The sequence below is a fragment of the Callorhinus ursinus genome, unplaced genomic scaffold (assembly GCF_003265705.2).
Source record: "Callorhinus ursinus isolate GAN/ISIS: 27379988/994484 unplaced genomic scaffold, GSC_fseal_2.0 scaffold41, whole genome shotgun sequence".
Classification (NCBI taxonomy): domain Eukaryota; kingdom Metazoa; phylum Chordata; class Mammalia; order Carnivora; family Otariidae; genus Callorhinus; species Callorhinus ursinus.
This window is the reverse complement of record NW_027397103.1, coordinates 4,045,171-4,055,419: the sequence shown is the minus strand read 5'-3', so window position 1 is coordinate 4,055,419 and position 10,249 is coordinate 4,045,171. Positions and strand designations below refer to the sequence as shown.

The window sequence follows — 10,249 nt, the reverse complement described above, 5'->3', positions numbered from 1 at the left end:
GATAAATGTTTTATATATTCATTAATCTTCATAATAATAGCACCTACTTTGTAGCATTGTTGTCTCTACTTTGCAGATGAGGAAACTAAGAAGGCTTCTCCTAAAAGTTTTAAAGTTTTACTTTTTACTTTTGGGTATTTAACCAATCTGGAATTTTATTTTTGTGTATGGCATAAGCTAGGATCTAATTATAGTTTTTCCTCACACAATTAACAAATTGCCTCATATTATTTATCAAATGGGCCATCCTTTCCCCACTGATTTATAATGCTTTTCCAGTCTTTTTTTTTTAATTTATTTTTTTAAAGATTTTATTTATTTATTTGACAGAGAGAGACACAGCAAGAGAGGGAACATAAGCAGGGAGAGTGGGAGAGGGAGAAGCAGGCTTCCTGCGGAGCAGGGAGCCCGATGTGGGGCTCAATCCCAGGACCCTGGGATCATGACCTGAGCTGAAGGCAGATGCTTAACGACTGAGCCACCCAGGCGCCCCTGCTTTTCCAGTCTTATCACAAAAATCTGACTTATACATGAGTCCATTTCTAGGTTTTATTGTCTGTTCTACCGGATATTAGTCTTTCCCTACATCAATGCTGTATTGATTTAATTATGATGGTATGGATTTTGGTACAGTGATTTTTCTGTCCAAATTCTACTTTTTCAAAATTGTCTGGACTAGTTTTGGCCCTCTGACTTCTAGGACTACCTTGTAAAGTTGTACATAGTATTACTGGAAGTGCATCATATGTCCTTTTTAAAGTATGCAAATATTTCTGCTGAGTCTCCCTCCCCATAATCAGTGTGAATAAATTAATTTCCTTTGCAGTGAAAGAGAGAATAACACAATATTAGAATGTAAAAAAGAGGGACGCCTGGGTGGCTCAGTTGGTTACACGTCTGCTTTTGGCTCAGGTCATGATCCCAGGGTACTGGAATGGAGCCCTCAATCGGGCTCCCTGTCAGCGGGGAGTCTGCTTCTCCCTCTGCCCCTCCTCTTGCTCATGTTCTTTCTCTCACTCAGATAAATAAATAAAATCTTAAAAAAAAAAAGAATATAGAAAAGAAATCTACCACCTCAATATCCTTTAACAGAGGACCAGTCAAATGAATTATGGTATATCCATAATACTGGAGGAGTAAGATGAGGCCAGTTAAAAAAAAAAAAAGAAAAAGAAAAAGAGGTCTAAGTTACTAATCTAAAACAGATCTCCAAGACGTTGTTAAGTGAAAAATCAATATACAGAACCACTTGTATATGGTAACTTGGGTGAGAAAAGGAATGTAATACATGTATATCCATATTTGTTTGTATATTTGTAAAGAGGCTTTGGAAGGATATACAAGAAATTAGTAACAGTGGTGCCCTGTATGTACTGGCAGGGGTGGGAAAGGAAATGGGTCAATAGGGCCAGAGGTCTGAGAAGTTCTTTCACTGCATGTCTTTTTATGTTTTTTGATTTGTAAACCATATGAATATTACTTATTTTAAAAAAATTAAATATTAAATATTCTAACTCTCCTCCCTGAATTCAGTTTTTTTAAAAAGTAATATTTCTTTAAGGTTAAAAAAAAAAGAAGACAAGTCTTGTATCTTTATCATATGTTTCTTTGTTCAAGGAAGGAGTCAGTGAAACAATTGGAAATGCAATACAAAGTATCCCAAGTTGTCTTTACAAGCTAAACATTTCAGGATAAAGAAAACTATAGTCTGAGAATCAAACTGGAGCTCAGAAATTCTTACAGGATCAATTTGGATACCAGAGTAGAGGAAATTAACCCAAAAAACTAGATGAAGAAATTTTAAAAAATGATGAAAAAATAAAATGTATTTATAAAAATTTTAAATAAAAATCTAGATAAAGGCAATGTTGGAGCTGGATCTCAGTGGCTTTGGAAGGTCAACTGTGCATCACTTTCTCCAACTCCACAGTAATCTTATCTGCCCCACCAGTGACCTGAGAATCATTGGTTAAATCTGCCAGTATAGGCCCGGATAAAGGTGACTTTAGGATACATTAAAGTTCAAAAAATACAACCAGAGAATCAAGAATCTGTGGTATGTTAGACAATTTTATGTAAATGTAACAATTTTGCGGAACAACTTTAAAGCAGAGGGCATCTTCTAACAAGAAGTTTTCTCTGAGGTTGCTCTGTAAATGGGTCAAATAGAGTTTTTACAGTCAGATCTTGGATAAGCCTGCTATTACTTTTTTAGATTTCCCTTATACACGTTGAAATTAAATTACTACTGGGAAGGAAGGATATAAGTTATCATTCATGATATGGAGAATGGATGGTTTTCAAATATTAATACTTATTATTGTATATTCCCACATTTGTTATTTGCTATCTGCTCAAACTCTTTTAAATTAATAACACGAAAATGTGGCAAAGAGAAAGTAACCTTCTGATGTTATACAAAAGCACAGAAAAAAATTTAATAAATTCACACTGCCTGGCCCACATATAGCAGTGACCCATTAAATAACAGCAGGATGAATGAATTAACAATTATAGTCAGGAGTGATTCTCAAAAGTACAATAAAAACAACTCTTTCAGGGCACCTGGGTGGCTCAGTTGTTAAGCATCTGCCTTTGGCTCAGATCATGATCCCAGGGCCCTGGGATGGAGCCCCACATCAGGCTCTCTGCTTAATGGAAAGCCTGCTTCTCCCTTCTCCCACTCCCCCTGCTTGTGTTCCCTCTCTCGCTGTGTCTCTCTCTGTCAAATAAATAAAATCTTAAAAAAAACAAACAAAACCAAAACCAAAAAAAACACAACTCTTTCACTTACCCAATTCAATACAGGTGATTCCAAGTGACCAAATATCAACTTTCCCATCATACTGTCCTTCGTCCATAGCTAAGATCACCTCTGGAGCCATCCTGCCAAATGTACAAAATTTGAGTTGCAAATTAAAAACAAAATTCATCTAATGAAGTGATTTGGTGAAAAAGCTGTTTGAGCAGTCTAAAATTTTGTCTAATAAAGATATTATTTCCTTATACAAGTCATTTGGAAAAACACTGTTCAAAACATAAACATTATACTCAAGGATTTACAGGAAACAACACATTATTTTCAATAAATCCTGGTTCCACCATTATCTATCAGTTTTACTGCGGCTAAATTACTTAACCTCTCTGTATATCAGTTTTCCCATCTGTAATGTGGAGAGAATTCTAGTAGCTACCTCAGAAAGATTTGTAAAGGATTAATATGTAGGAAATACTCAAACAAATAACTATAGACAACATAGAAAATACTTATGGAACTATTTAAAACAATATAATCAGATATTTCAAAGATATTACAAATTAAAAAATAAACAAACAGGCTATGATAATGGATACTGTTTGTCCAGAATGGATTTCCATAAGAGGGCAGGGATCTTATCAGTTTAATATGGTTTTTTTTCTGTTACTATATGTAAGTGACTGCTTAGTAAATGCTACTTGATGATCATTGACAGAAAGGAAATTCAAATAGTAGCTAATTTTTTTAGTAGGTAAGTAATTATCCAGGGATATAAGTCATTGTCCAAGGTACAATGAAATTCTAGTTTATCTATGAAAGGAAGGAAAGGTATCTTGAATAGATGGGGTGAAATTTTCGGTCAGAGTGACAAACTAAGAAAAGTCAAAAAAAGAACTCAACAAAAAAAAGAAACCAGATTTCTTTCACTGAAAGGTAATATTTATGCTTGTTGACTAGAGAAGGTTAAAGAAACTACTTTGTCCTTGCCTAGAGATTCTGCTTCAAGAGAAAGTTTCAAAAGAAACTTCAAATGAAATCTAAAACCTGAGCTAGGTCAGTGAGTTGATAATCCTGCTCAGTTTACACACAGTGACATCAACCTTATTTGAACAATTTAAAGTCTCCGGAAATTTTATACTAAGTCAGAGTGTTTCTTTTTTTTGCCAGTGAGTTTTCTATCCTTTAATGAAATCTCATTTGAGGCACATGGTGAGACACTGTAAAAAAACAAAACAAAAGCAATGCTTTGAGCCCATCTTGTTCATGTATGCGTATTTTAAAATTCTAGTTTTTAAATTCTACATACCAGTAAGGTGTGCCCACAAAGGAGTTGGCAGGAGAAGCCATTGAGGCAGATCCAAAATCAGCTAGTTTCACCTGACCTGGCTCTGTTAGAAGAATATTTCCTGCTTTAATATCCCTATAGGAAAAAATATGAGGGTTAGAAAATTACTTTTCAACTCTGATTATGGAATAGGTCAGAGCATGCAATTAATAAGACAAAAAGTTTATTAAAAAAACACCTTGCTCAGATAGCCAGAAGGGGATTTAGTAATTACCGCATGTTATAAGGGAGCCCAGATTCCTGGGTGTACTTACAGGTAGGTCAAAGTAATTACTAAAAGGTAGAGCTTTATTTAGAGGAAAGGAATGCAGTGAGAAAAAAGGCAGACAGACGTGGCAGACAAGGAAACCTATTCCGTTGCTACACTTAAAAAAGCATATTCTCAGATGCTAAATCCAGTCATCAACAGTATCCCTTATGCTGGGAAAACTGGTGCCATTTGTAACTGCCTTTTTTTTTCTTTTCCAAATTACATAACATTTTTGGAGTGTAAATAAACCTTCAATAACTGTATTATCTACCTACCAATAAAGCTCAACTACACACATACCTTTTCTTTCTTGCCTGTGACCCTTTCTCTCTGCCTTAATTGTAACTGCAACTCTAAGGCATTTGAGGGTACATGTTATAAAGAAGGTGTTATTTTAAAAATAACACTGTACAGTAAAAAGAAGACCCTGAAAGATCAAAAAACAAGGATTAGGGATTAGGAAATTGCATTTCTATTGTATTATTACAAAAAACTGCAAGCTGTTACTATTAAAGCTATTAGATATTTTATGCAGCAGAAAAGTTTTCAAAATATTATTTTAAAATATTCATTGTTGAGGATGATAATTTAGAATGAAAAGACGTGGATGTACTCTTGATTCTCTTCAAAAAAAGCATGAGGTGTAATGAGTACTAGGAACCAAGACTTAGAAATTGGTGGGCCGTGGAAAGACAAAGCAGAGAGAATGAGGAAACTGTAAGCTGAAAATGAGAAGGTGCAAATGTTTCCAAAACAACGTCTCCAAAAATTTTCTCTTGAAAATTCAGTTTCTTTAGTCAAGATGACATTAGGCATTGGCAGAGAGAACTAAAAAAAACATTTATTTATCTAACAACAGAAAAATCTCTCTTCTCTATTACCTTCAATTAGAACACTGACTTGTCAAATCAAAATAATAAATCTGAGACATGGTTTTTATTTTTAAATAGGGAGCACACTCTATTATTATTATTATTTTAAGATTTTATTTATTCATTTGACAGAGAGAGAGATAGCGAGAGCAGGAACACAAGCAGGGGGAGTGGGAGAGGGAGAAGCAGGCTTCCCGCTGAACAGGGAGCCCAGATGCGGGGCTCGATCCCAGGACCCTGGGATCATGACCTGAGCCGAAGGCAGATGCTTAATGACTGAGCCACCCAGGCGCCCCGGCAAGCACACTTTAAAAGCTTTGTTTTTTCAACTTCTTTTATATACTAAGGAAGATAAAGTATAATATAGAATATAAAACATTAAATTAATATGCATATTTTGTTAACAAGGCACAAAAAAATGAACCACGGCTTTAAACAGGAAATAGCAAAATCATATATAAACAAGTTTGCATTTGGTAATGACATTTCAGTACCAAAAAAATGTACTATAAAATTTTTTTTTGTCAAACCCATAGACATTATGGTTAAATCCATTTTATCAGCATTTATTAGAAATGGTTAGGTTCATTCTTTGTCTTTATTATACATAAGCCAAATTCATGGCAGGAATTTTGGTCTGCCGATTTTGAGGAAGTTCTGCCTTTCTCGTACCAGTAACTGATAATGGCTACTCTGATGTGATTAAAACAGAAGCAAAAGGGGAACCTATGATGTAATAGTTTCATTTCTTCCTAGTAAATGTCAAAGTTTTTTCTTTTGTTTTTGAGCCATCGGAGATCCTTTATATCTACCCCATATTCCACTATTTCTGCCACCATTCATTAAAGTAACTGTACTAGCAGTTCTTTACTGAGAGAAGGAAAGATTAGGAACAACATCTTTATTTAGGAGAAGTTAGTGGTAGGAAGTAGATTGGAGGGAGGACAATGGAGTTGTGGTAGAGAAAATAAAAGGTAGAGGAAAGCCTTGGATTAGGAATTAGGAAATCTGAGCTTCAATCTTTATTATGTAAAACCTGTGAAACTATGGGCAATTATTTTAATCTTTCAGAGTCCCAGTTTCTTCATCTGCCAAGATAAATACAATAATATCTTCCTAAATATCTATGTGGACTATAGAAAAGCACAATATTTTAAAGTTATGAAATAGCACGCATTTATATAATACTGACTTGTTATTTGCAACAGGAAAAGGAGAAGAAACTCAGCTAGGAAATAAATATATGGAAGGAAGGCTAATTTTCTTTTCTTCTTGGCATTGTATCAAAAGGCTGCTGGGCCCTTCCTCAAATTTTCCTGCAACATCCTCCCTTGGAGAACAGTTACCTATAGAACAGAGGTGATGCAAGTCTTTGTGAACATCTGGGACAGACCAAGAGACAGAAGCTAAATTGTGACAACTTTTCTTCTTACATCCAGCAGCAGCAGCAATCTCTTTGCTTCCTATAAATCCACAGGCACCCTAAAAAGTGGAGCAGGCACTAACTTTCAAGATTCCTTGGATAGTCCTGTAACTGACATGTAACTGGTCTCCAATCTTACCTATGAATCAGTGCATGAGAATGCAGGTAGGCCAGCCCCTGCAAGGCACCGTGAGTAATGGCAGCGATTTCCACTTCTTGAAGTGGTTTTTTGTGAACTGAGGGAGGAAAAGAAAAATTCAGAAGTAGTAATCAGTTGCATTCTTCTTCTTAAAATCTTACACAGTTATACCAAACTGAATTACATACTCTCAAATGACAATTTGGGAACACATCCACCATATTTCCTATAGAATTGCAATAAATAATCAGATAACAGGAAACTCAAGTACAAAAACAAACAAACTCCTTAAAACAAAATAAAACAAAGCCTGATATTCACTGTAATGAGTTGTTAATTGGCCTGTCAGTTGCAAGTCAAAGCCACCACTAATTCCAACTGGCCAGGCCCAAATTTACCAGTCCTTTCTGACATTTTAAATGCCCAGAATGTTTTAGGTTGTATCATTCTCCTCTCCACAGAGCATCTATAATGACCTCTTCTAACTACAGGTTTTCATTATTTTTGAAAGCACCTAATAAGCAATTTCTATTCAGAGATCAAGGGTGATATAAAAAAGTTTTTTTTTTAATGTAAATTTTTAACCCAGTCTCTGATTATAATAGTATTTGCAGAAGAGAACTGGGTCAAGTCAGGATATTTGAAGGAGTTAAATATCAATATAATTTGATACCATCTACCTCTCTTTCATATATACATATGAATTTGATGTTTTTGGCTACATACATCATATTAGCCGAACATTTTAGTAAGTACCTGCCCTGGATGGGCCATGCACTGAACAGCAGGAGGGCTGCTAATCATTCCCGAGACATTTTCAGCCGCTGCAGAGATAAAGTTTGCACAGCTCATCCACACAACCCTTAGGTCTGAGTCAGCATCCATTTGCTTTGCCCAAATTGCACTTTAATATAGGAGTAGATACTATTCTGGTCAAGGCAGAACATAAAGGAGGGGGATAGTGCTTTTATTCTTACCTTCTAACAAATCAGAGGCTGAGCCTAAGCAATATTCCATCACCAACTGTAATAGATTAAAATAATAACCAGAATAATGACAGTTAATAAGAAACTGCTAAAACCAACTAAGTAACCAAGGAACTAAGAATGCTAGGAGAGTAAGTATTCTTTTTTTTTTTTTTAAGATTTTATTTATTTATTTGAAAGAGAGAGCGAGAGAGAGAGAGCGCACGAGTGAGAGAGAGAACAAGAGCAGGGTGGAGGGACAGAGGGAGAGAGAGAAGCAGACTCTGCAGAGCAGGGAGCCCGATGCAGGACTCGATCCCAGTACCCCGGGATCATGACATGAGCCGAAGGCAGACGCTTCACCAACTGAGCCACTCAGGCTCCCTGAGAGTAAGTATTCTGACCTACTTGAACCTGGATTTAATTTTGGTCATCTGACACTAATTGATTTTTTATAACTTTTATCATATGGTTTTATTTCCTCCTTGGAACTGGAATGTTCTAAGACTATAAGGGCACTGGATATAAATGGTCAAGCTGAGATTGCTACTAATTTACTAGTTTCTACACTATCTTGTTTCAAAAATATTTAAGGTAGCTAGGTTGCACTATAAGTTAAATTTTGTAACTTGGAAAGTGGCAACCAAATACATGAGCCAATATAATCTATACTGGGAAATACTAACTAAATAAAATAAACAAGTAGTAAATTCCTATTTTCACATTTAAAACAGTTCTAAACAAGAAAATATTGTTTAGAACTCAATCTGAAAACATAGCTTGCTATGTGTCTGTCATTACATATCTTGCATCTCTGAGAGGGATATTTAAATTTTTATCTTAGAAAATTTCTAGAACAGTATTATTAAAATACTATTGATATTTACTGGGTTTGCAATCTTGGGAGTCTTTTCAAAAGCAAAAAGGAGAAAATTCTTTTACTCTCATCTTAGATTTTTTTTATGTGTCCCAGACTACTGATTTATAGACAAGGTCAGAATCGTGAGTGCTCAGTGACCACTCTCTACACACACAAGCACACACACACACACACACACACACACACTCTCTCTCTCCATACTATTTTCTTATTCTAAAAAATACCATGTTCCTTTGAAATACAAATTTCCTAATGTCACCTACTCATAACCACTATTAACATATTAGCTCTTTTCATTTAAAATAATTGATGCAAAAACATGTGTTTATTATGTACTTTGTATTACGGAATAATTTAGAAGTATATAAAATTATATAATTATATAATACATGAGATAAAAAATTATATATGATATATGATGTTATAATATATATTATAGCATATAATAATCATACACTATATAAGATTAATATATAGTATCATATTCTTCTATATCATTCTCGTAATGCCAGGTACATATTATATATCATATATTATTTTTTTAAAGATTTTATTTATTAGAGAGAGAGCGCTCACAAGCAGGGCGAGAGGGAGTGGCAGGGAGAGGGAGAAGCAGGCTCCCCGCTGAGCAGGGAGCCTGATGTAGGACTCAATCCCAGGACTCTGGGATCACGACCTGAGCCGAAGGCAGATGCTTAACCAACTGAGCTACCCAGGTATCCCATATATCATATATTATTATGTATAACAGAGTTATATATTTACATCTAAACTATTAAATTTATTATATATTTATATATGTAATTAAATATATAACTATATATGTTAAAATTATTCCACTACAGAATAATTTAAAACATAAGAAACACAGAAGTTTAAAGTTTTGAAATTTTATTATAGTTTTCTGCTTAACATTAAAATAAGCAGATTCAGAAAAATTAATTTTATTTCTGTATTAATAGAAGTATAATTGACATATAATATTATGTTGATTTCAGGTATACTTCATAGTGATTCAACAATTATCCATTATTAAATGCTCACCACCCTAAGTGTAGCTACCATCTGTCACCATATGAAGTTATTACAATATTACTGACTATATCCCTATGCTGTACTTTTCATCTTCGTTATTTTATAACTGGAAGTTTGCACCTCTTAATTCCCTTTACCTATTTCACCCATTCCCCCACCCCTGTCCTATCTGGCAACTAACAGTTTGTTCTATGTGTTTATTGGTCTGTTCCTGGTTTTTTGTTTGTTCATTTGTTTTTTTTTTTTTTTGGATTCCACATATAAGTGAAATCATATGGTATTTGTCTTTCTCTGTCCAACTTGTTTCACTTAGCAGAATACCCTCTAGGTCAATCCATGTTGTCACAAATGACAAGATTTCATTCTTTTTTATGGCTGAGTAATATTACACTGTATATGTTCTTAAATTTTTTTTTTACAGATTTTATTTATTTATTTGACAGAAAGAGACACAGCGAGAGAGGGAACATAAGCAGGGGGAGTGGGAGAGGGAGAAGCAGGCTTCCCGCAGAGCGGGGAGCCCGATGTGGGGCTTGATCCCAGGACCCTGGGACCATGACCTGAGCCGAAGGCAGACGCTCA

The 10,249-nt window shown here is 34.9% G+C and overlaps 1 protein-coding gene across 6 annotated transcripts in view; it reads right to left on the bottom strand.

The window, feature by feature from the left end:
- The window catches only part of TAOK3 (TAO kinase 3), a 190,408-nt gene that overhangs the window by 69,416 nt on the left and 110,743 nt on the right, over positions 1 to 10,249 (bottom strand). For 5 of the 6 annotated variants that reach the window (XM_073881040.1, XM_025889400.2, XM_025889403.2 and 2 more), the window contains 4 exons: positions 7,765 to 7,810; positions 6,788 to 6,884; positions 4,065 to 4,178; positions 2,795 to 2,886 (listed from right to left, as the gene is read on the bottom strand). In XM_073881040.1, coding sequence (XP_073737141.1) covers positions 2,795 to 2,886; positions 4,065 to 4,178; positions 6,788 to 6,884; positions 7,765 to 7,810 — 349 coding nt within the window. The remainder of the gene's footprint in view (positions 1 to 2,794; positions 2,887 to 4,064; positions 4,179 to 6,787; positions 6,885 to 7,764; positions 7,811 to 10,249) is intronic. The other variant, XM_073881041.1, reaches the window with a different exon arrangement.